This window comes from Eschrichtius robustus, chromosome 16, assembly GCF_028021215.1.
Source record: "Eschrichtius robustus isolate mEscRob2 chromosome 16, mEscRob2.pri, whole genome shotgun sequence".
NCBI lineage: Eukaryota > Metazoa > Chordata > Mammalia > Artiodactyla > Eschrichtiidae > Eschrichtius > Eschrichtius robustus.
In genome coordinates, this window is record NC_090839.1 from 85,997,396 (window position 1) to 86,022,294 (window position 24,899).

Consider the following 24,899-nt stretch of genomic DNA (forward strand, 5'->3'; position numbering starts at 1 on the left):
CTCGGCCCCCCACCTCTCGGGACTCAGTCACATGCCAAGCTGGCTATATCTACACCTTCATTCATGAGCACCCGTCTTTTTGCCGCCAGGGGACTGCCCGCTCTAGGAGGACACTGGGCTGTGAGTGGCACAGACCGTCTTTCCAAGCTTCCTAGCACTTAGTGCAAAGGCTGGAACACAGTAGGCACTCCATAAATGTGGAATAAAGTATGTTTTAAAATTATGTTCTTAACCTACTCGCCCATCACACCTGACCCAGGTCATATACTTCAGGTTCTGTTAACTACTTTTTTTTTTTTTTTTTTTAATTGAAAGCAGTAAGAAGTCTGAAACAAAGTCGAGGACTAAGGTCAGGAGGAAAAAAGATCCAGGAGATGTTTAGGCAGCACATCAGGCTGAAAGGTGGACAGGACTTTGGGGTTATGAGTCCTAAATCTCAAGTTCAGGTCCCAGCTGTAACTTACTAGCTGGATTCCCTGGGCTTCAGGACAAGTCTCTTAGCTTCAGTTTTGCCAGCGAGAAAGAGAGATTCCTTCTTTCCTGATTCACAGAGGTGGAGCAAGAACGGGATGGCATGTGTGGAAACCATAACATGAATTTTTATCGAAATGCACAAGGTCAGAGTCCTCAGGGTTCTATAGCTTGTAGATTACTCTAGCATTTCCCAAGAGGGCCTGAAGAGGGCACTGTAGCCCAGAAGCAGGGTTGGCCAGCAGGAAAATTCTCCTTGGGTCCTGCCCTTGGCTGACTCCTCCCACCACAACTTCACCCCTACCCTCTCACACACATATACTTGGCAAATACCCTGCAACCCCCCAACCTGCCCATATTCTTCCTGCTGCAGATTGCAAAACATTCCCTGCCTTGTGCATATTTGCCGGGGTGCAGGCTGACTTCTCCGTTTTGTGATATAAGTGAAAGACCGATTCCCTCCCCATGTACGATAATGGCCAGGATCGGGGGTTCCTGCACAGTTCTGTGACAGCTTTTGTTGTCTGCACAGGTCTCTCTTGGGCGTTACTTTGCAGCTGAAACATTATTTCTGGGAAGGAATTTGAAATTGATTGTCAGGGGAAAGGATAAAATTAGAAGTACGAATTCCCTGGCGGTCCAGTGGTCAAGACTCTGTGCTTCCACCGCAGGGGACACGGGTTAGATCCCTGGTTGGGGGACTAAGGTCCCGCATGCGGTGTGGCCAAAAAGAAAAAAAAGGAAGAAGCAAGTAGGGATCAAGTGTGGAGGTTGAGTGAGTTTGTCCCGTGTCCCCCATCCCAGGGGAACTGGGAGGGCTTATGTGGCAGAAATAAGCAGAAGAGGGAAGGGGGTGAGTGCTGGGATGATGGGGGATTCCTGTCATCTTGGCCTTGGGCGAGGTATTTTACTTCTTCATCTGTACCACGGGAATGACTGCAGTGACATTCTCCCAGGGCTGTGTGAGGAATAAAATGAGGTCATATAAATGAACTACCTGCAGTAGCTCTGGGCAGAGTGATTGATCAACGAGATGGTTGTCTGGGAAGTTGGTTCCCACTGTACCCCAATCTACTACTGCCCCTTTGGCAAGTTTCAGGGTAGAGCATTCATGGTAACCATCCCCAGGCAAGGAAAGTTCCACTGGATTTAGAGGGGGCTTGTGTGCTGAGATGGCAAAGGCTGATGCTGGGGCTGTGGCATTAGAAGAAGCGGCCACAGAGAAGAGACAGAAAATAATAAGGGTCCAGCAGGCAGCATTGGCAGCTGCCACCAACCCCCAAAGGAGCCCCTCCTCCTGGCTCCTGTGTCCTTGCTGGCAGCCGAGGCTCACTAAAGACATCATCCTGGGGACTTCCCTGGCGGTCCAGTGGTTAGGACTCTGTGCTCTCACTGCCGGGGCCCAGGTTCCATCCCTGGTTGGGGAACTAAGATCCCACAAGCCGTGCGATTCAGCCAAAAAAAAAAAAAAAAAAAAAAGACTTATCCTGGGCCAGATGGCAGCTGCCTACTGAGGACTAGCTTTGAATGGAGCCACCTTATTGACCAGCGTGGGCAGAGCTTGTGGCCTCAAGCCCATTGGGGTCAGGAGGTCAGACAGGCCATGCGAGGCAGCACGTAGGGCCCGGCCCCCTCCACCTCTGGTTTCCCGGACCTGCTGCCTGCTGCCAGGATGGGGGCAGAGCCAGGGAGGTAGGGGTCTCCCGGGAAAACAGAAAAGCCAAGAGCCAGGTTGCGGTTTCAGTTCTTGCCAGTGAGATTGAAAAATACACAAGACTTGGACCCAGTGAGAGCCAGGAGCCAGCCCCCATCCCATCTTCACGGCTCCCACCACCCTCCTCATCCAGCGGGCTCTGCTGTCACGGAGTCCCCATGAGACCCGGAGAATTCACGCTTGCCCCCTAAATTCTCCAGTCCATCCTCTCCCTGCTTGCTGGGTGCAAAAGGAATTATTTGCCCTCCAGCTTGTCCCAGCATCACGCAGCATCACGGTTCTGCAGGGCACTGAGATGAGTTTCAGTGTCTGCCCTGCATGGCGCTGTCCCCAAGTTTAAGTTGAACTCTCTGAATTCCTCCTGCTTTGGAGACTCAGGCTGGCCCTGTGACATCCTTAGATCTGAGTTGAGCTCTGAACAGTTCCTCTAGCCCCTGAGATATCACCGCTGGCCCTGGAGTGTCCGTGGGACAGTCTGGCGCTGAGCTGATGGCCCATCGACAGGGGTTGGGAGTGGAGGTGCAGAAGGCATGGCACAGGCAGTGGTGGTGAGCGAGATGGTGGACGTGCCCGGGGTGGGAGCACCGGGTCACCTGTCCCCTCTCCTGCAGGCCTCCCCTGTGTACAGCGTCAGCTTTCCCCGCAGGAAATTGGAGTAGATTCGGAAAAGTTTGCACAAAGTATCAACAGTGAATGTTCGGAGCGGGGCTGCAGAGGAGGCTGCGTCTGGAAGGGGGACGGCTTCCTTCTGCCAAGGAGAGAACAGAAGGTTACCGCTGGGGACCCCGGCAGGAGATGGAATCTGGGACAGAATTGCAGCAGGGATTCCTTGGCAGGGCCCTTCTCCCATTTTACAGAAAGGGCAAACACAAGTGCCAGGGAGGGTCCTACACGTACCTGGGCTCCCAGCGCCCGAAGCAGGGAGGTGAGGCTTCGCAGGCCGCTGACAGCTTTGTCCACGTGCAGCTGCAGGGCCTCGGATGGCTGGGACGAGTTGGCCAACAGGGCCTGGCCCTGCAGGATGGCTTCTGAGAGCAGGGCCAGGCCCTGCCAGACTTCCACAGCCTGCTGCTGGACCTAAAGGGAGCGGAGACTCGGAGTCAGCTGGCCCAAGCCAGCCCCGCCCTCCTCCCTCTCAGCAGCCCCAAGCAAACAGAAGTTTTGTTGAATGAATGAATGAATGAACAAATGAATAAATGAATGAACGTATTCCATTCAGCCCTCATCTTTGCTGCTCTGTTTCTCCTCTCTCTCTATCATCCTCCTTCCTGCCCTAGGAGGTTCCCAAAATGAGACTCCCCAAGAGGAAGGAAAAAATGAACTCACCTCCATCCTCTTCCAGGCATGGAAGTTAACCTTGGTGTCTGGGACAGTGATGTTCTCACTGAAGCTGCAGCCTTCAGCACAGCCCACCTGAAATGCACGAGCCTGGAGTCAGGGGCCGCAGGGGCTCCTGCTGGCTTCGCCCCTTACCTAGCTTCCAGGTGTGCACTGGGGACTACCACTCTTATTACTTTTACTGGGGGCTCCGGCTCGCCGCTTCCACCCCTGAACCAAGTGCCAGGTTCCTGGATCTTGGGGGAGACCCTGGACCCCTGAGGGTGAGTTCTGTGGAAGGTCCTGGGGAGGGGGCCTCACCGTGGCATTTTCGGCCTCCCTGGCCTCCAGGATGTACCTCTCCAGGACTCGGCTGTCACAGATGAGGCGTGGGGGGGCGCCCAGGACTGGGAGGCCCAGAGAGAGCAGCGGCAAGGACAGCAGAAGCAGCAGGGCAGGACATTCTAGGAGAGAGAGCCGGGCGGAGCGTGAGGCCAGGACTTGCAGGAGAAGGGGTGCTTTGCACGTGCACGCTCACCCATCCCGCTGCTCTGCCCCCGCGAGTCCTCCCGACCCGAACCTTGCGAGCGCTCAGGCTCTGCCTCCTTTGCCTTCATTCAATCCCGCGGCCGCGTGCACACCCCACCCCCCAGCTACCGGCATCCACTTCTCCCGGCCAAACTTCAATCCCGGTGTGACAGAGGCTTCCCCTCTCGCAGATCCGGGCTGTTGCTCCCAGACCCAGGTATCAGCTTCCTCGTCACCCACATAGCCGCCCCTCTTTCTCCCTGGACCCCCCAATCCTCCACCGCGTCTCCAGCTCAGATTCCGACTTTCCCGGGGACTCCCCCAGCCCGGCCGGCAGGTGAAGGCTGCCCCACCCCCTTGCCCTTCCGGGGTCCTTGGCAAGTCGCAGGTCCTTGAACCCGGCCACCCCGGGGCCAACAGCCCCAGCGGTAAATTCCTCCTCAAACAGGGGCCGGGCGGGCGGGCGCTCCCCCGGCCGGGAGTACTCACCGCGCACCCCCATCTCCACGCCTCGCCCGGCCCCTCAGCGACCTGGGGCTCGGCGGGTGCCCGCGCCGGGGGCCCGCATCCCGGGAAGCTCGGCGGGGCAGGGCCACCCCGCCGCCCGAAGGAAGGGGCCGCCGTCCGGGGCGCCGAGCCGGGGTCGGGGCAGAGCGCGCAGGGCCCGGGGCCAGGGTCCGGAGGACGGCGCGGCGAGGCGGCCGGCCGGGGTTGGCCCGGGGACTGTTGGCCCGGGGAACTGCGGCGGCGGCCGGGGGTCGGGGCTGTTATCAGCTGTGTGCGTGCGTGTGGGGGGTTGGGGGGGGCTGTGTGCGTGAGGGGTCGCGGGAGGGGGGGGGGCCGGAGGGGTCAGAGCCGGGGGCAGGACGCCTGGGTCGGGGGCTCGCCGGGGCGGGAGCCGAGCTGCCGCAGGGGCCGAGCTGCCGCAGGGGCGGGTGCGGGGCGCGGGGCGCGGGGCTGCCCGTCGTCGGACCCCGGGGTTCCGGGAGGGGCGGCTGCGTGCGCGCAGCGGGACGGGCAGAAGGCAGTGCCATTCCGGGAAAGGCTGGGGACCCCCGACGTCCCCCCAGGGAAGGAGGCGTCCCAGTCTTGGGCGGGGACTCAGAGCTGGGACTGTCTGGGTTCTTGCGAGGCAGCTAGGGCTGGAGCCCGGAAGGTGCTGGCGGGGCAAGTCAGGGGCCTCCTTCTCAAGATCCCAGTTCTTGTTCTAGAAACCAGTGTTCTTGTTGAGGAATTTAATGGGGGCGCACAAAGCAAGAAATCTGAGGGGGTTTTCTCCCCCACTCCTCACTTTTGAGGACCCTGAAAACCCAGAAATTGAACTTTTAGGTTAGTCTGCATGGTAAAATTCTTAAGAACTCAAATAGAGTGAACCCCCAGAGTGATGGCACTTGGGATTGGCAGCTAAGCCTTTGTGGCTTCTAGGAAGCCCTGAGGCAGGGGGGAAGCTCCCGGGGGCAGGAGTCCAAGGCTAGCTGGCCTATCAAACCTTGGAAAGTGGCCTGAGTCCCTGAGCCTCAGTGCTCTCACCTGTCAAATGGGCCTCATGAAAGCACCAGTCCCAGCTCATGCAGCTTTCATAAAAGACAGGGAAGTCCTACAAATACCGACGGTTATTTATACGTTCACTCACTCCCTCCCCAGTCCCATGATATTAGAGATATTTTATTCATGCGTTCAGTGCCTTCTTTGTGCAAGACAGTTGACTAAGAACTTTTCAGGACAAAGAGATGTGTTGAGCCCTAAGTCCTGCCTCCTGGAGTTTGTAGCTTACAATAGAGATAAGGTGGGGACACGGAACTGTGCATGAAGACTGGCGTGTGCACATCCGAGCTGTGAGAGTTTGGAAGAGGGGGAGCTCACCTCTAGCTGGGGAATCAAGGAAGATTTGATGCAGGAGGTGATAACAAGCTCAGCCTGGAAGGGTGGGTAAGATTTCAATGGGAAAAGATGTGAGGTGGGTGCAGAGGCCGATCCAGCCAAGTGCTTGGTGGGTCAGGTGTGTTGGGGTGAAGGGTGGGGTGGGGGAGGGAGAGGTGGAGATCAGACTAGGGTGCCGGTTAGGGAGGGGTCAGGTTGTGAAGGGCCTTGAATGCCCCTCTGAAGAATTTGGATTTTGTTTGGAAAGAGTGGGAAGTATTCATTCATTCATTCATTCATTCATTCATTTGAAGTATACATGTAAGAGTACCTACTCTTGGCCGGGGACCTGGGGATAGAGCAGTGAATGAAAGAGACAAGAACGCCTGCCCTGGTGGAGCTGACATTCTAGTGGAGAGATGGATGATAAACCCAAAAAATGAATAAAAGATAGAGGAGCTCCAATGGCTAAAAGAACTAAAAAGGCCCAGGAGTGTCGGAGGAGGTGGCAATTTTCGATGAAGCAGGCAGGGATGCCTGCTGAGAAGGTGACAGAGGTGAGGGAGGGAGATAAGGGGCGGGGGGGAAGAGCCTGATCAAAGAGGGGTTCAGAAAGATGAATGGGAGGGGTGGGGAGGCAGAGACTCACGGGAACTAATGGGGGCCCGACTTGCTCCCCTGCCCTCCGCTCACTGCGAGCCTGCTCTGGGGGTCCTCCCCGAACCTGGTGTGCTGGCTGCTGTGGCTCTGCACACCTCACTACGTCCTCTGGTCCCCGTTTCCTCCTCAGCACCCAGGCAGCCTCCCAGCCCCACTTGGCCCTCAGAGCCCAGCTCTGGGACAAGATCCCAGCTGTGGGACAAGCACACGCACACTCACGTCCACACACGTCCGCACATGCGTTCTGTCCCGACCCACCACACGCCCCCCAGCCTCTGCTCTCTGGGTCCCCTGACTCCTGCGTCACTGCCCTGACCTGACCGTGGAGAGGGGGCCGGGGACAGACGGGGTGGGGGGTGGGGAGTAGACACAGCCGGAGGAGAGGGAGGAGAGGAGGAGCCGTTCGGGCTGTGGGACCTGCTTCTCCCCTCACACCAGCTTGTCAGAGGTCCCCAGGCCCCTGCCTTCGAGAAAGGGAGAGGGGCCCTGAGCACCAGCCCCTAGCCTCTGGGGCCTGCTGGACAGGGGTGATGCTGGCTCATCCGCTGGGGCTTTGGGAGAGAGAGCTGCGATTGCAGCCTGGGAGAGAGGGTAGAGGAGAGGATCTTAGCTCACCCTGCACCCAATCCCTAAGCTGTAGTAATCCTACCAAGAGGGCAGAGGCTCGTTTGGGAGCCAACTTCAACCCAGGTGCTTGTGGATACTGCCCAGCAGGGTCCATCCATCCAGCCTTGACAGCAGGGGACCCTGAGGAGCAGGAAGCTACCCAGGGCTCTCCCTCCGATGCCCACCACACCCCCGCCAGTGCCCCCTCCATCTGCCTGTTTGTATTTCTCTGGCACGGGGCTGGACCAGTGCCAGGACCACCGCGGAGGGTCTCTGCACCATCCCCTCCAGTTATCCCCAACCCTGCCACTAGAGTAGCTTTCCCACTGAATAGCTCGTTCGTGGCATTCCCCAGAGCAGGAGCCTGCAGTGGCTCCCGGTTGCCTCTGAACTAAGACCCTCTGTGCCCTGCCATCCAGCTACCTTTCCAGCCTGTTCTCCCACTTTGCTCACTCCCACTCTCCTGCATCACATGAGCTCAGTTAGATGATTTGCTGCTTCCCGCCCTTCGCTCACTCTGTGCCTTCCACCTGGATCACCCTCCCCCTCCCACTATGGCTCTCAAAGCCCAAACCCAAGCATTACCTCCTCTATGAAGCCTTCCCTGATACCCCAGCAGGAAGCTGTCTCCCTGCTCTGGGCTGCCATCCTTTATGTACACGTCTTAGCCTTCTCCTGGCCGGGCCACCATATACAGCTGTCAAGGTTGAGCACTGCACAACTCCAGGGGGCGCCATTCACATCGACCCTGATGAGAATGGTACTCTCTGGAGTCATGCAGCACAGGTGCTCTGTTAACCAGAGGAGAGAGCAAAGGACAGTGTAGGCAGGTCTTGTTCACCTTGGTGCCACTGGGCACCCAGCATGTTGCCCGTTCATGGTCATCCCTCAAGTGTGGTTTGCATTGTGTGGTCCCTCCACTCCAGACACCTCAGCCAGAGAATGGGAGACGTAGAGGGAGGAAGTGAGCTACTCATCCTCTGAATGCTTGCTGGAGCCATGCCTGGACAACCTAGCTCTGGGTTCGTGGGGGCCTGAGAGGTCTCCATCTACTTCCTGAGCAGGCAGCCCCCCGAGGCGGGGTCTGAACCAGAGGATGGCGGGGGTGGAGGCAGGCTCTGTTCCATGGAGTCTTCCTGGCAGCCAATTCAGACTGAAAATCCAAGAAGCAAATTTACAGCCCCCTGAGCTGTCGCAGACCCCCAGGCAGCACGAAGTCCCAGCTGCCTGGAGTCGTGTTGGGGATGAGGGGGGGCCTCTGGACTTCTCCTCCCTCCTCCTTTCCAAGCAGTGTCTTCTCAGCTGGGCTCGGGAGTTCAGCCAGCAGCCCAAAAGACCTTCTGTGCTGGGAAGTGAGGTGGCCGGGACCTTGGAGGGTGTGGTGGGGGAGGGCTTCCTGGTGCTTGGGGAACTGGGAAGGGAGTGAGGACTTGGGATTCCTGCCAGACAGCAAAAGGAAGTCCTGTGCGAAGGTCACTTTGGAGAAACTGAGGCAAGTTCTGCTTACTTGGCCACAAAGTAGCCAGTAGAACCAGACATCTGGGTTTCTGTTCTCAGCGAGCAGCTCTGTGGCATCAGCAGGCTAATGGGGCTTGTCTGGCAAACAAGGGAGCCCAGATTGGTGGCCTGAGCTCCGCCACTAGCACCTGACGTGGACAAGTGACTTTATGTCTGAGCCTGGGGATGGTAAAAAACTATAGTAATCGCTTGCCAGGGCTGTCGTGTGATTATGTAATGCCCGGCACGGGGTAATCAATAAATGCTAGCTATTATCACGGCGCCCTCTGCTTTACTGTGGCTGCTATTTGTCCTCGCTTTGGAGGCCTGGAGACCAAATCTCCAGCATATTCGTCAGCCCTCCTCCGGCGTCCTCCACTGTTCCCTCTGGGGAGCTGGGCATGGGTTCATGACACCTTATCTCTGGTGTTGTACCTTTACCAAGCAACTCACTGGTAAAGGTCATGGGGATAGTGGGGTGTGGATGGAGGTACCTCGGGGTGTACACATCCACTGCTCTTTGGAGAAATTTGCCACTGAACAAAACTGAGTGAAATGGCATCACTGTGGGAGTTGGGGGATGGCAGGGGTTAAGACACAGATATCAAGACAAGTCTCACACTTAGTTTATTCAAAGCCTGGGGCCAAACAGGGGTTTCCTGTCCCATTAACATGGGTCTCCTCCCAAGGGAGGCCCGGAGAAGTCCCAAGGACCTTGGACTGAATGAGGCCTGAAGCATTACCAGGCCAACTTCCTTGGTTACTTGTCTCTTGCCTCTCCTCCAGTGCTTGAGTCCTTGAAGGAGGGTGCCCAAAGCACCAAGACCTCCACCTTGGGATCCAGAAACACTTCCCCAGATTAGGTTTCTATGAAGTGTCAGCCCCATCTTAGGATCTCTTGCTCACAAGTATGGCTGAATATTCCCAAGCTCCTTCCCATGGCACCCCTCCTTTATCAGAAGACAGAGCTGCTAAGTTGGTCAGAGTAGCTTTCCTGTCCAAGCAAAAATAAAACTAGAAAATCGTAACTTAAAGCACTACTGGCGATATCAACGGGAGTAATGTTTTTCTCCCATGTAAGATCTTTGCAGGGGTGCAGTCGTGAACACAAAAGTTTCATTTTGTTAACATGGGGCTTAAGGATTTTGCATGAACTCTTTTTTTTTTAAATTTTATTTATTTAATTTTATTTATTTTATTTTTGGCTGTGTTGGGCCTTTGTTGCTGTGCGTGGGCTTTTCTCTGGTTGCGGCGAGTGGGGGCTCCTCTTCATAGCGGTGCGCGGGCTTCTCATTGCAGTGGCTTCTCTTGTTGAGGAGTATGGGCTCCAGGCACGCGGGCTTCAGTAGTTGTGGCACGCGGGCTCAGTAGTTGTGGCGCACGGGCTTAGTTGCTCTGCGGCATGTGGGATCTTCCCGGACCAGGGCTCAAACTTGAGTCCCCTGCATTGGCAGGCGGGTTCTTAACCACTGTGCCACCAGGGAAGCCCTGCATGAACTCTTTAGGCTCTTCCTACTTGGAGGAACATAGGCCAAGATCTACTCAAGGTAGTTTATAGAAGCCTTAGACATACTCTTAAACCTCCAAGTTTAGCAAATATTTTCCCAAATTGTTCATGGTTCACTGATAACCAATGAGTTACGAGAACCTATTGCTTAAAAGAGGCATCCTCCGATCTGTATATAAGCAAGACCTTCTGTTCATGTCTTATTTCATCAACCAGCAAATAATTTTAGTACTTTTAGGAAAGTATATTTTTCTTGCAGCAAACAAGATTCATAAACTCTGAGCTGGAAGGGACCTAGGACATCCCATGAAGGTGAACTTCCACCCTCTGCTTGCACACTTCCAGTGAAAGATATTTGGTGTTTCTAAGGGAGCAGAGACTTGTTATAGGGTAGCCAATAACAAGCTGTCCTCCTGTGCATGCATGCATGTATCCCTCCATTCATTTGTCAGATATTTATTAGTTACTGGATTACGCAATGGAATCGCTTCTTCTCCTTGAAATTATCTCATCAGTTTGATAAGGAACTCCCCTGATCACCCCACCTAGGGAACAGACCAAAGGAACAGGCTTTGTAAAAAAAAAAAATAACGTTTTCTTATCACAAAAACAATACAGGATCATTGACCAACTAGAAAATATGGCTAAACCAAAACACATCAATTAAAAAGCACCCATAATGTCGTTAGGAAGATGGAGTCATAAGTGGTCATTTTCACAGACTTCTCTCTTGGTGGGATAACATTTGCCTCACCCCCAAATCTGTGTAGCGGGATATCCCTTCCCTAAGGAACTACATTTGACACATGCCTCTAGTCCAACTTCCCCATAGGCTCCAGGGTTTGTTCCCCCAACTCCTGACCAAGCACTGGAAACTCACCTAGAAGGATCATCCGCCCATCCAAACCAGTTCATGTGTTCTGAGGGCCTCCCTTCTTCCCTGCCACGCGTGCCACAAAAGTAAAAGCCGACAGGACTAATAACCCAGCCTTGTAAACCAAACACACACAAATCACCTTCCTTCCCCTCTCCCCATCCCCATGAAGAGGCTCAAACCATTCCTTAGCAAAATGGCTCAAGCTAACAACAGTAGCCCTTACTATTTTTTGAGCCCTTACTAATGCTAGGAAAACTCCAAGCACTATGTAAATGATTTGTCTTTTTAAATCTATCTGTCCTTTTTCCTATTAGTTTTTAGAGAACCAGGAGTTTATACCTCTCCAGGCAGACTTGGCGCCTAACACAGATTCCATACAACCAGTGGCTGCTCAATAATACTACGGATGATGAGAAAAGGTCTACACTCACCTCCAAGACAAGCATTTCAAATCTGGCCTCTGGGGATCTGTTTTTGAAGTAGGAGGTCATTTCGCACGCTTTGTGGGCTCCATAGTGGTTGAGCAAAAGGAAGGGAGGGAAACTGCACCTGGACGCCCCTTCTACCCCCATCACCTCCCAAGCTGTGATGGAAGACACTTCAGAGAACCAAAGAGGGAGGGAAGCAGAGGCCGGCACTGGCCTTCCTGCAGAAGGAATGCAGAGCTCCCTGCCCCATCCACCACGCATGGGCTCCAACAGATGCAGGAGCTTTCCCCACGCCCCCTACCTGCCCTCACACCCCTTCTTCCTTCGGTGGCAATGACTAGGGGCTGTTTCTGCAGACCTGCCACTGAGGGAAGCCCCACTGGCAAGCAGTGAGAGAACTCGGAGTAGAAACAACAAACAAATAAGCTGGGAGATGTAGCTGCCAAAACAAACCAAATGCAAAAAGGCTGCTGCCACCACCTCGGCTGGGCCCAGGCCAGGAGCAGAGAGCGGAGCACATACGTGCAGGGACACACATAGTTCCCTCCAGCTCCCTGCCGGCTCCCCACTCCGTTACTGGGGGCTCCTGGACAAGGGAGTCTTGCAGTCAAGGCTGATAGGGAGGGACTTCGCTGGCGGCACGGTGGTTAAGAATCCGGCTGCCAATGCAGGGGACACGGGTTTGAGCCCTGGTCCGGGAAGATCCCACGTGCTGCGGAGCAACTAGGCCCGTGCACCACAACTACTGAGCCTGTGCTCTAAAGCAGGCACCCCACAACTAGTGAGCCTGCGAGCCACAACTACTGAAGCCCGCGCGCCTAGAGCCCGTGCTCCACAACAAGAGAAGCCATCACAATGAGAAGCCGGCGCACCGCAAAGAAGAGTAATCCCCGCTCGCCGCAACTAGAGAAAGCCCATGCACAGTGGGCCAAAAATAAATTAATTAAAAGAAAAAAAAAAGGCTGATAGGGGAATTGGGGTGGGGGGGGATAAGGGGTACCTGATAGAAACATCTCCAGCCTTGTCTCCCTCAAATCTCCCCAGTGCTTCCTACTTTCTAGCTGCCCGAGTGACCCTCCAGTCCCAGAACACACCCTGCTTGTTCGTGAATCCTCTTTGTGCATGCTGATCCCTCTGTCTGATATGCCCTCTCCCCTCTCTTCTGCCTGGCAAGCTCCTATTCATCCTTCAAAACCCAGGTCAAAAGGTGAAACCATCTGAGACCTCACCAGGAAGTTAGCCATTTCCTTCTCCACACTTCTGTATCGTGGCCATTCTTCTTACATAACACATCTTACTCATTTCACAAAAAATTGGTATATCCACCTTCCCAACTAAGTGGTGAACTCCTTGAAGGCAGGGGCCATTTTATACCCATCTTTGCATCCCCAGGGCCCAGCCCAGGCCTTGGCTCACAGTAGGCACTCAGCATGTGTTTAGTTGTTAGAATGAAGCACTAGTCCTTCTGTAAGGAGTTCACTTTCCTGAGTGGCTGGCAGTCACTTCCGCAGCATGAATCCCTCATCAACAGGAATACTCAAGCCAGAGGGAGAGGTTTTGTTAAACGAGAAGGTTAATTTTCAGAACCCCAAACCAAACTGCCTTCAAGCAAACTAGAACCAAATTCTGTTACTAACCTTTAGATCAAAGGCTTTCAAACTCCTGTGATCTTGCCCAACAGTAAAATTGACGCCCAACAGTAAAACTGATGTCATAACTAGCACATATGTGTCTATATACACATCTGTAACTGAAAGTGTCAACAAAATATTACCATTGAAGTTGAACTTTTTTTACTTGCTTTTTAAAAGGCTTTGACCCAGTAAATTGATTTCAAGACCCATATATGGGTCACCAGCCACTTTGATAAAAATCGCTTTAGGTGACTTGTTTGATAAACATGAAAAATCAGATCCTCCTACAAATATCCAAACAAAAAAGTACTTATGACCTGTGTGCCCAGTAATTCAAAGGGAAGGCTATCCTTTCCCGCTTAGAACAGCCCAGACACAAGGGTCTGAAGGGCTCTGGACCATAGCTGTTTAGAACAATTTGGGCCCCTCAGGACCAGGAATCAAATGAAGCAGTGTCTCAGTCTCTACCACAGGCTGATACAAAGGAGGCCCCCGTCTTTGTTTGCTTTCTTCATCCTTAAACCCTCACCCTTCCTTTGCCTGGGAACCGCCAGCAGAGAACCTGATGCTTTCCTAGCATACAACTACACCCCAGCTGCACTCCAGCGGGTGAGAGTATATACTTTATCTGCCCTGCCTTCTTCTGTGAGGATGAAATATTTTAAAGCAAACATTGGAATTGTCAGGCTTCTGCACTGTACTAAAGTTTTAGGTTGCAGTGTCCGTAGTACAATTTATGCTCTTTCTGTGATGGCAGGAAACACTGGGGTTCCCCTCCTGTACCTAAATCCTTGTAAAGTTCTTTCCTACTCTCCTTTCCAGAATTTACACAGGGGAGAGGCAGTACAGCGGGGTGGCCGGGCACCAACACAACTTGATACTTTTTATTGTATAGGACAATGGTTACAGACTGCAAAGATTCAGGAGGCCCCACTGCTTGGGCCCAACAAAAGACAATATTCGCCCTCTCAATTCAGAGTTCTCTGGGCTGCGAGGGGACAGGTTTTTCCCTATATGGCTCTGGTAGAAGGTCCATGACAGTACTCAGTACAAGAAGAGCCACATCTGAGCCTAGCTGTACGGGGGTGGGTGGATAAGCTGGGCCAGCCTCATCTCAATCACTTGGGTGTGACCCTGAAGACACGGATGTGGATGGCCGAGTTGTTGCGGATCCGGGTCAGCGGCTCTCGCGTATCAATCTCCGGTTCCAGTTCATCGACAAGCTCCACGGTGGAGGTATTGGCAGCCACCTGCAAGGACCCGAAGCTGCCAGCCTGCAGCTGTAGGGCAATGTTGATGGCGCGGTTGATGGCCAGGCCCAAGCCGTGGATGTAGATCTCATTGCATGCGTTCTGACCCCGAGCCCCTCCATCCAGCAGTTTCTGGCAGCGGGCCAGCTGGGCCTTAAAGTCAGTCTTCATGTTGACATAAATGTCATTGGGCCTCCGGGGCAGGCGATGGGGGAGCCGCTTCCGCAGGGTGTACTCCACCGGGTCCAGCTCAGCCTCGACGGCTCCGCGGGGCTCTCGGTTTTCGGCCATGCTGTTTGCCCTGGCACGAGGAAGAGACGAGATCAGCCAGGGGTGACGAGCGACCAACGCTTCCTTTCCCACCCCGTTTCCTGCCCAAAGGGTGAAGCCGGGAGAAGGCGCACTCGACGCCCCTATTCCCTTCCACTCTCAGTCCCCTTCCACTGACCTCAAGCTCCCGCATCTCCCCCACCCCCAGTTCCTACTCATTCATCACATCGCCCCCAACCTCCAGGCCCCTCCACCGCCCCCTTTCCCCAGCTCTTCCGCGCCTACTCTCTCCGGTCCACAGTGCTCTCCACGCGCCGCGGCCCGCTCCCCTGCCAGGGCACTCAAGCGTTGCGCCGACCGGCCGGAATAGAGGGCGCTGCCCGCGACCCGCAGGCCCCAAGAAGGCAAGAGAAGGAAAGGTGAACGCCGCAACGCTCGAGCGCTAGAACCCAGCCGGCGCCAGGCTCCTGAAAAGGCTGCCGAGTGCGCACGCGCGCTCGTCCCCTGCAGCCAAGCCCGCGGGATCCACGAATCGCCTTCCTGGCCTCCGTTCTCCCGCCCCTTTCCTGAGAGCTCGCAAAACCGCGCGATGTGTTTGAGTAACGCGAGGCTTCCGGGGGTGATGGGATCTACCACGTGTACGCCTCCCAGGCGGGGCGCAGAGGTGGGAGGCGTGTACAAAGTCGGAGCTGGGGAGGATCTGGGAAGGGGAGGTCAGCTTTCCTGGGCCAATCCGAGTCCCCGGTTCGCGGAGGTGTCCCGAAGGGGAGAAGGGAGGAGAGGAGGCTATTGTAGGGGCGTGGAGGATTTGGGGGTAAGGGTCTTCCAAAGATAGCAGGGAGGGCGGCGAGTTCCATAGAACGTGATCGCGAAGGGGTCTGAAGTCAAGTCTGCACTCTCGCGTCCATCGGAGTTACTCGGGTCAGAGGAGGTGTGGCAGAGTTGGCAGAACTGACCTCCCGCCCAAGGTTCCTGTTGCCCAAAGACCGAGGGCGGGTAACGAGTGGCGAGGCCCGGCCCTTGGCGGAGGCCAGCTCTCCGGGACTCCTCTTCAGTTCACGGGGACCCGTCCTTCTTCCCTGCGTCTAGCAGGGCTGACCTCCCAGGCCAGCCCCTGGGGACGCGAGCTATGAGCCGCAGGCCCAGCCTTCACAGCTCCCCTGGGGCCCCCTGACCCACTCGCACCCCTCCACCACCCCCACCCGCCACCAGCTCTTCGGTCACTGCCCGCCACCTGGGAGTACGGACGTGCGCCCCCTGGCGGGAAAGTGCAGGGCAACACCTGGGGGTTGGTGGCTCCCCAAAGCCAGTGGGAAGGGGTTTTCTGCCCAGATTGGTTTAGCTTCTGTAGAGTTCCATTTGAAAATGAGTTAGACCTGCAGTGAGGACCTCAACTACTCTCCGCTTGAGTTCCCTCATCACTCAAATGGGGATGAGAATTCCTGTCTTGCTACTGAGTTGCAAAACCCAATATAACCTTACAAACTGTAAGCCTACACGTGAGTTGGATTTTTTTTTTTAATTAAAAAAAAATTTATTTATTTGGCCGTGCTGGGTCTTAGTTGTGACATGCGGGCTCTTAGTTGCAGCATGTGGGATCTAGTTCCCTGACAGGGGATGGAACCCGGGACCCTTGCATTGGGAGCGCAGAGTCTTAACCCCTGGACCACCAGGGAAGTCCCTGAGCTGGCATTTTTAAGCACACCGCCCCTCCCACCCACCCCCACACACACACCCCAGACCTCTCTCTAGTTGCCTGGGGTAGAGTCTGACCCCATTTGACTGGAGGTTGGAAAGAGGCCAGGCTCCTGAGAACTTCTCTCCCAGCACCATTTAAATCCTGTGGTTCTTTTAGGCTCAGATTCTTACAAGTTTGGGGGGTTATTTGGGGTTGAAGAGGAAATGCTGGCTACAACCTTACTCCATCTCAGAAGTGACATCTGAACAGAGTTTTGATGGACAAACAGGAATTCTTCAGGGAAGCAAGGAGTATTCTGGAAACACGGAACAGTATTTTTAAAAGAATGGGAGCATAACCTAAGCTTCCACCTCAAGGAACTAGAAGAAGTAAAGCCAAAGGGAGAAGATGGGAGGAAATAATAAAGAGCAAATATCAATGAAACTGAACACAGAAGAACAATAAAGAAACTCAAACCAGAAGCTGGTTCTTTGAAAAAGTCAATAAAATTGACCTCTAGCGAGACTGACAAAAAAGAGAGAACAAGAAAAAGAAGACTCAAATTATGATTATCAGAAATGAAAGAGGGGATAGCACTAAAGATCCCATAAACATTAAATTATACTTGGAGAACAATACAAACAACTCTACACACATAAATTCTACAGCTTAGATAAAATGGACCAGCTTCTAGAAAACAAACTACCAAACTAACCCAAGATGAAATAGATCATCTGAATAATTCTGTAACTATTAAGGTAATTAAATTCATAGTTTAAAAAAAAAAAAACTTTAGAAAAAGAAATATTTAGGCCCACACAGTTTTCCTGGTGAATTCTACCAAAAAAAAAAAAAAAAAAAAAAGGAAGTAACACAAATTCTACACAATCTCTTCCAGAAAACAGAAGAGGAAGGTACATTTCCTAATTAATTTTATGAGGCCAAAACCAGACAAAGATCATACAAAAGAAGAAAAATCACAGATGGATACCTCTCATGAACAACACAAAAATCTTCAACAAAATGTTAGCAAACTGAATCCAGCAGTATATAAAAAGAGTGATATACCAGAACCAAGTAGAGTTTATTCCAAAGATGCAGGACTGGTTCAGTATAAGAAAACCAATCAGTATTACCTACCATATTAACAAGTTAAAGAAAAAAACACATATGATCATGTCAATTGATACAGAAAAACCACTTAACATAATTTAGTACCCATTTATGGTAAGAGCTCTTAGTAAAAAGAGAATGGAAGGAACTTCCTCAACCTGGTAAAGAGCATCTACAAAAAAACTACAGCTTCCCATCATACTTAATAGTGTAAGACTGGACACCTTTCTCTTAAATCAAGAACAAGGGAAGGATGTCGTCTCTCACCACTCTCATTGTCGGAAGTCCCAGCCAGTGCAATAAGGCAAAGAAAAGATTGTAAAGGAAGAAAAAAAAACTGTCTCTATTTGCAGATGACATGATTGTATATACATAAAAAGTCCCAAGGAATCTACAGAAAAACATATAATTAATAAATTAGCTTATTAGCAAGTTTGCAGGATACAAGATTAACATACAAAAATCAATTGTAGGGCTTCCCTGGTGGCGCAATGGTTAAGAATCCGCCTGCCGGGCTTCCCTGGTGGCGCAGTGGTTGAGAATCTGCCTGCTAATGCAGGGGACGTGGGTTCGAGCCCTGGTCTGGGAGGATCCCACATGCCGTGGAGCGACTAGGCCCGTGAGCCACAACTACTAAGCCTGCGCGTCTGGAGCCTGTGCTCCGCAACAAAAGAGGCCACGATAGTGAGAGGCCCGTGCACCGTGCACCGCGATGAAGAGTGGCCCCCGCTTGCCACACTAGAGAAAGCCCTTGCACAGAAACAAAGACCCAACACAGCCAAAAATAAATAAATTAATTAATTAATTTAAAAAAAAAAAAGAATCCGCCTGCCAATGCAGGGGACAAGGGTTCGAGCCCTGGTCTGGAAAGATCCCACATGCCACGGAGCAACTAAGGCCGTGCGCCACAACTATTGAGCCTGCGCTCTAGAGCCCACGAGCCACAACTACTGAGGCCTGCATGCCTAGAGCCTGTGCTCCACAACGAGAAGCCACCGCAGTGAGAAGCCGCACAGTGCAACGAAGAGTAGCCCCCGCTCGCCGCAACTAGAGGAAGCCCGTGCGCAGCAACGAAGACCCAAGGCAGCCAAAAAAAAAAAAAAAGTTAAAAAAAAAATCAATTGTATTTCTGTATACTGGCAATAAACAACTGGAAACCAAAATTTAAAATCATTTACAATCACTCCAGAGAAAGAGGGGAAGGGGGAGGAGGAAAAGAGGGGGCGCAAATATTTAAGTATAAATGTAAAAATATTTAAGTATAAATATTTAAGTATAAATGTAACAAAACATGTACAAACTCTGCTTAAAACTACAAAATGCTAATCAAAGATCTAAATTAATGGAGAGATATACCGTGTCCACGTATTGGAATATTCAACGTAGTATAGATGTCAATTCTCTCCAAATTTAACGCAATTCCTATGAAAATCCCAGCAAAAAGTTTTGTAGATATAAATAAGTTTATTGTAAAATTTATATGGCAAGGCAAGAAAAGTTAAAGCAATTTTGAAAAACAAAAAGTTGGAATCACACCACCTGATTTTAAGACTTACTGTGTAAACACAATATCAAGACAGTGTGATATCTGCCAAGGGACAGACACAATCATCAATAAAATGGAATAGAGAACCTAGAAATAGATTCACACAAGTACAGCCAGCTGATTTTTTTTTTAAGAAACTGTTTATTTTCCGTCAACCTATTTCCATTTTAAGAGTCTGTGGAAGAACTGCTTAAGACCACTGGGTGCTTGTTCCTTCCCACTCAGCGGCCTGAGCAGACCAGTGTTCAGTGGCAGGCTGAGCACTCCAGTCAGTGGGGAACTGCTGAATAGGCACAGAGGGCACCTGCACTCCTTCGGACCAGTCCACCGCCTCCTGCTGAGTAGCAGTGAACTCAGGAGCTGGAGCAATCCATTCGTCCTGAAATTCCTCCTTGGTCACAGCCTTCTCAGCTGCTGCCTGCTCGTCCTTTTCAATTTCTTCAGGATCTCTGTAGAAGTAGAGATCAGGGATGACCTCCCATGGGTGTTTACGGGAGATGGTGCCACGCATGCGCAGAACTTCCCAGGCAAGCATCCACCACATCAGACCCATTGAGTGAGCTCCCTTGTTGTTGCATGGGATGGCAATGTCCACATTATCGCAGAGGAGAGTCTGCGTTACACAGAGCAATGGCAGACAGGTTAACGTAAGAGGCCTCTGTGAGGGGCTGGTGGTCAGCCCTGGGATCAGTAGCCACCGGAAGTCCTGGCTCCCGGAAGGCTGCCTGGATCTGGTTAGTGAAGGTTCCAGGAGTGAAGCGGCCAGCAATAGGAGTGGCTCCAGTGGCAGCAGCAAACTTCAGCCCAGCTCGCTGGCCAGTATTCCTGGAGGATATGATACTGACATCAGCTGGGTTTTCAACGGCAACAGTGGCAGGAGCTGCGAACAGAAGCTTCCCCCAAGTTCTCTTCAGATTTATGATGTAGATGTCATCACTTTTCTTTTTGCAGGTATACTGTTCCATTTGGAAGTCAAGGTTGGTGCCACCTAAGTGGGTTCCTGCTGCAAGGAATTTGAGGACATCCTCCTCCTTCATTTGCAGGACATCAAGGGCTCTGGAAATTGTGAAAGTTTCCCTTTAAGTTACGATGGGAATCCAGAACAACGCCGTATGGACCCCTGTCTGGCTGGCGCGGAAAAGCCAGCCAGCTGATTTTTGGCAAAGGTGCAAAAGCAGCTGAATGGGGAAAGAATGAGTCTTTTCAGCGAGTGGTGCTAAAACAACTGAATAAATAGGCAAAGAACTGAACCTCAGCCCTATGCAAAAAACACAAAATGGATGGTAGATCTAAACATAAAATGGAAAATTATAAAACTTTTAGAAGAAATATAGGAAAAAAAGTCTTCATGACACAGGGTCAGGTAAAGAGTTCTTAGATACAACTCCAAAGGCACGATCCATTAAAGAAAAAAATTGGGGACTTCCCTGGTGGCGCAGTGGTTGGGAGTCCAACTGCTAGTGCAGAGGACATGGGTTCGAGCCCTGGTCCAGGAGGATCCCGCATGCCGTGGAGCAGCTGAGCCCGTGTGCCACGGCTGCTGAGCCTGCGCTCTAGAACCTGTGAGCCACAGCTGCTGAGCCCCACGTGCCACAACTACTGGGGCCCGCGTGCCTGGAGCCCGTGCTCCACAGCATGAGAGGCCACTGCGATGAGAGGCTCGCGCACTGCAGCGAAGAGTGGCCCCTGTTCGCCACAACTGGAGAAAGCCCATGCACAGCAATGAAGACCCAACACAGCCATAAATAAATAAATAAATAAATAAATAAATAAATAAATAAATAAATAAATAAATAAATAAATAAGAAAAGTAATATATGCTTTAAAAAAAAAAAAAGAGAGAAAAAAATTGATAAGTTGTATTTCATCAAAATTAAAAACTTTTACTCTGTGAAAGACCACCCAGCCACAGACTGGGAGAAAATACCCGCAAATCACATATCCAACAATGCACTTGTATCCAGAATAGATAAAGAACTCTAAATTCAAGCGTTAGAAAATAACTCAATTACGGACTTCCCTGGTGGTCCAGAGGCTAAGACTCCGTGCTCCCAATGCAGTGGGCCCGGGTTCCATCCCTGGTCAGGGAACTAGATCCCACATGCTGCAACTAAGAGTTCGCATGCTGCAACTAAAAGATCCCGCATGCCACAACGAAGATCCCGAGTACTGCAACTAAGACCCGGCGCAGCCAAAAAAGACCAAAAACAAACAAAAACAATTAGAAAATGGGCAAAAGTCTTGAACAGAGGGTTCTTTAGCAAAGAGGGTATAAGGATGACAAATAGGCACATAAGATGTTCAACACAGCCATTATGGAAATGCAATTAAAACCATGATGAGATGCCACTACCCACCTATTAGAATGTCTAAAATTAAAAATTTTGACAATACTAAGTGTTTAGGAGAATGCAGAGAAATTGGATCTCTCATACACTGTTTGTAGAAATGTTCAATGGTCCAGCCACTCTGGAAAATAGTTTGGCAGTTTCTTCTAAAATTAAACATACACTCACCATATGACCCAGCAAGAGCACACATGGGAATTTACAAACTCGTACACAAATGTCCATAGCAGTGTTTGTAATAGCCCCAGACAGGAAACAACCCATGTGTCTTTCAATGGGTGACTGGTTACATCACCCATTGAAAGTGTGGTACATCCATACCATGGAATACTACTCAGCAATAAAAGTTGGATCAAGGAGGGCTTCCCTGGTGGCGCAGTGGTTGAGAGTCTGCCTGCCAATGCAGGGGACACGGGTTCGAGCCCTGGTCTGGGAAGATCCCACATGCCGCGGAGCAACTAAGCCCGTGAGCCACAATTACTGAGCCTGCGCGTCTGGAGCCTGTGCTCCGCAGCAAGAGAGGCCGCGACAGTGAGAGGCCCGCGCACTGCGATGAAGAGTGGCCCCCGCTTGCCACAACTGGAGAAAGCCCTCGCACAGAAACGAAGACCCAACACAGCCAAAAATAAATTAAAAAAAAAAAAAAAAAAGTTGGATCAAGGAGACCCATTAGGCTGCTGGAAGACTAGATACATCCTAGAACAATACTGTGCTGAGCAGCTCAGAGTTTGCTGTGGAAGGCAAACAAGATGAGCAAGGCAGTGTGACCACTGCTCAGCATGGAGCATGTATAGGGTTCGGTGGACCCTCAAGGAGGTACAGCCAATATGACCTTGGGGGGATGCAAAGTTTTCCAAAGGAAGCAATCGCTAAGGTGAGGCAGTAATGTCTAGCAGTCGGGCTCAGATCCTGTGCAGTCCCTCCTGTTACAATGGAGAGGTCTGGAAGGTCTGAGCCCTGGGAGACAGGGAAGTAGGAGGGAACCAGCAAAGGATTCAGAAGGAGCAGCTGATGAGCTAGGAGGAAAACCAAGGGATATGGTGATCTGGAGGCCAGGTGAAGAAAGCATTTCTTGGAAGAGGTAGTGACCAGCTGTGTCATATGCTGCTGATAGGCCACATAAGATAACAAACCAGTGGATTTAGCAATGTGGTGATTTTGCATTGGTGACTTGACAAGCATTTACACTTGATTGACCAAAGAACTTAGCTCATGGAGGAAAGTAACTCTGAATGCAATAAATTAATTGTAAGGCCCATTCTGTCTGATAATTAACAATAAGCACAGTTTATGAGCTATCCTCCATTACTCAGGCTGTGTGTCTTTTCATGATATTTAAAATGTTTTCCAAACTTTGACATACAGATAAATATAAAGGTTCGCAATTTAGGTGGGTGAAGCCAGGCATTGTAATACCCTGATTTGACACTAAGATGGTCCTTACCATTTTGCATTTCATCGAAGGAAAACACTGCAGGGGAATCTGCCATTAGAAAAAAAGGCAGAGTTTGGCTGTTTACTCTTACTTGAGACTTCCCTTTCATCTCGATAAATCATCTAACCACATCAATTTGTTTAGTTCAAAAGCTTCCAAATTTGAAATAACACAGACCAAGACATTTTACAGCATAGTCTTGAATAAACCTGAATAAACAAAAATATCTTAGGTCCAAGTGATTTCTTCATTCAAATTTTTTTCTTTAATTTTGTACGGGAGATTCACAGTTCTGATTTGTTTCCTTTCTCAAAGAGGGTGCTTATACAATTCAATTTCCACAGTGTCATCAGCAGCAAACGCATTCTCACTTTACGGCTGGGGGAGATTACTTGGCCAGGATCACAAGCTGGTATACAGGAAACCCGGGGTGATCGATCAATCACTCCAATCTCCTACCTTGGAGTCCAGCGTGCTCTCCCTGACGCAAAGCATCTGGTAGGTAGGTAGGTACTACTGTCCAATCAAAAACATTTTCATGATAGCATTCGAAGCCCTCAACTTAAGTTTCACTTCACGTCTCATCCAACTAGCAATCCAGGTCCTCTTCTCCCATCAGCCTGGCTTGTCACTATTCTAAAGCTGATACTCACTTTTCTTAAATCTACCCAAATCCTGCCCTTCCTTCCTGCTCAGCACAGGCCACCACTGTCCCTGACTGCTTCCCCTTCACAGGGATTTCCCCTTTTCCCCTGTACCATTTCTCCACCATAATTTACAATCTCACATTTGCTAATTAATAATTAAAACAGGCTAAAAGGCTAAGACCTTATTCAGAGGGTAGGACACAATCTAGGAAAGCGGAGGGAAAAAAAGCTTTGGAGTAAGAAAAAACAGCTGTCATAAACTTGAGAACTTTGTTCTAGGAGAAGAACCTGATTGGAGATTGGATTCTGTTGATACATTTTCATACAGTTAACAATGTGAATACTGTGGACCCAGAAGGCCCTACTAGCTAACATTTGTGGAGTGCCTGCCCTATACCAAGCACTGTGTTAAGTGCTTTACCATGCAATCCAGATACTCAGAGATGAGTAAAGTTGCCCAAGACCATGGTCAGTATGGGATGGAACCAGCACACAAGCCCTCGCTTTAAACAATTGCATTTTCCAGCCTGTGAACAAGCAGCTCCACTGACTACACTGAGGCAGGAATCCTGACTGCAAGAAAGACAAGGGAACTGAAAAAAGCAGACACGAAACCTGGGGTGTGCTCCGTGCAAGAACAAAGGGCCTTCCTGGTAGCTCCGGAGGTCGGCGCTCCGTTTTGGCGAAACACAGAGGACTCAAGTTCCAAGTCTGAATTTACCCTTCCCTGTCCTGAGGATTTTATTGTTTTTGGTAACGGCTGTTTTAGGAAGCTGGGAAGTAGAGTATACATTCTGGCGTAACTTCCAAAGAAAACGGTGAAAACACACACAAGACTTTTTCATCCTAAAAAGTTCAGGGAATCGGAAAAGTCATTCTTGAAAACCTCCTTTTTAAACAAAGGCGGTGTCAATCTACTTCTCACATTTGCATAGTAGTTTCTCTCTTTCCGAAGCCTTTCACACTCACCTATTTTAATTCTTTCAGCACTCCGGGAGTGGAATGGGGGCCAGGGATGGGGCGGAGCAGAGCATCAATACCTTACTATAAAACAAAAACTGAGGCCCGACGGCGTCAACTCCTTCGCCCCCGAGGTCTAGGGGGCTAGTCGGTGGCGGAGCCAGATAGAAACTCCAGGTCTCACCAGCCAGTGCTGCCTCGGACTGTTTCTAAACCATTAGGTTCCTCGTTTATTTCATATACCCCGGGGATGTCTGATGAACACACCTCTGGGTTGTACGTGGTCTCCTTCAATCCAGGCGGGCTTCCCGGAGGAAGCCGACCGTCCGGGAGGCGGGCGATGCCGCTAGCGGCGGCCTTCGTCGCGATGGTCGCGCATCACGTGCGGGGGGGCAGCCGGGGAGCACCCTGGGGACACCCTCACCACCCCCCCGGCCCGCAGCAGGCTGTGTCACGTGAGGCACCGGGCTCCCGGGTCACGTGCCGGGGGGGGGGTCGGGGGCGACGGGCATCCGGGCCGCGCCCGCCGGGCACGCTAGGAGCGCGCTTGGCC

At 51.4% G+C, this 24,899-nt stretch overlaps 4 protein-coding genes across 6 annotated transcripts; all 4 read right to left on the minus strand.

Moving 5' to 3' along the window:
- Window positions 1-2,774: 2,774 nt before the first annotated feature.
- EPO (erythropoietin) lies at window positions 2,775-4,532 on the minus strand. The gene is made up of 5 exons (XM_068524396.1): window positions 4,520-4,532; window positions 3,824-3,966; window positions 3,512-3,598; window positions 3,083-3,262; window positions 2,775-2,933 (listed from the first exon to the last, which is right to left on the minus strand). The coding sequence occupies exons 1-5, from the start codon at window positions 4,530-4,532 to the stop codon at window positions 2,775-2,777; spliced, it is 582 nt and encodes a 193-aa protein (XP_068380497.1).
- A 21-nt stretch (window positions 4,533-4,553) lies between these two features.
- Window positions 4,554-11,528, minus strand: LOC137750455 (uncharacterized). The gene is made up of 3 exons (XM_068524798.1): window positions 11,469-11,528; window positions 6,984-7,129; window positions 4,554-5,025 (listed from the first exon to the last, which is right to left on the minus strand). Exons 1-3 carry the CDS (start codon window positions 11,526-11,528, stop codon window positions 4,554-4,556), a joined length of 678 nt encoding a protein of 225 aa, XP_068380899.1.
- A 2,425-nt stretch (window positions 11,529-13,953) lies between these two features.
- On the minus strand, window positions 13,954-24,696 carry POP7 (POP7 homolog, ribonuclease P/MRP subunit). 3 transcript variants are annotated; one of them, XM_068524982.1, is made up of 2 exons: window positions 24,614-24,696; window positions 13,954-14,650 (listed from the first exon to the last, which is right to left on the minus strand). In XM_068524982.1, exon 2 carries the CDS (start codon window positions 14,638-14,640, stop codon window positions 14,218-14,220), a length of 423 nt encoding a protein of 140 aa, XP_068381083.1. In that variant the 5' UTR covers window positions 14,641-14,650; window positions 24,614-24,696; the 3' UTR covers window positions 13,954-14,217. The 3 variants fall into 3 exon arrangements, with proteins under 3 accessions (XP_068381083.1, XP_068381082.1, XP_068381081.1); XM_068524981.1 differs by lacking the exon at window positions 24,614-24,696 and adding an exon at window positions 14,901-15,116; XM_068524980.1 differs by lacking the exon at window positions 24,614-24,696 and adding an exon at window positions 14,905-15,115.
- LOC137750599 (small ribosomal subunit protein uS2-like) lies at window positions 19,102-24,692 on the minus strand. Its single transcript, XM_068524979.1, is given in 3 exon segments — window positions 19,102-19,554; window positions 19,556-20,134; window positions 24,614-24,692. Coding segments are annotated over 2 exon segments (846 nt in total). The 5' UTR covers window positions 19,994-20,134; window positions 24,614-24,692; the 3' UTR covers window positions 19,102-19,146.
- Window positions 24,697-24,899: the final 203 nt, after the last annotated feature.

Coding starts and splice junctions, on each gene's coding strand:
- EPO (XM_068524396.1), bottom strand. Junction 3,599..3,823: donor GGGAGGCCGAAAATGCCACG/GTGAGGCCCCCT, acceptor CGTGCATTTCAG/GTGGGCTGTGCTGAAGGCTG. Junction 2,934..3,082: donor TTCGGGCGCTGGGAGCCCAG/GTACGTGTAGGA, acceptor TCTCCTTGGCAG/AAGGAAGCCGTCCCCCTTCC.
- LOC137750455 (XM_068524798.1), bottom strand. CDS start 11,528: ATGACCTCCTACTTCAAAAACAGATCCCCAGAGGCCAGATTTGAAATG. Junction 7,130..11,468: donor TTGAAATGCTTGTCTTGGAG/GTGAGTGTAGAC, acceptor CCTCTCTCCCAG/GCTGCAATCGCAGCTCTCTC. Junction 5,026..6,983: donor GGGACCTCTGACAAGCTGGT/GTGAGGGGAGAA, acceptor GCGCGCACGCAG/CCGCCCCTCCCGGAACCCCG.
- POP7 (XM_068524982.1), bottom strand. CDS start 14,640: ATGGCCGAAAACCGAGAGCCCCGCGGAGCCGTCGAGGCTGAGCTGGAC.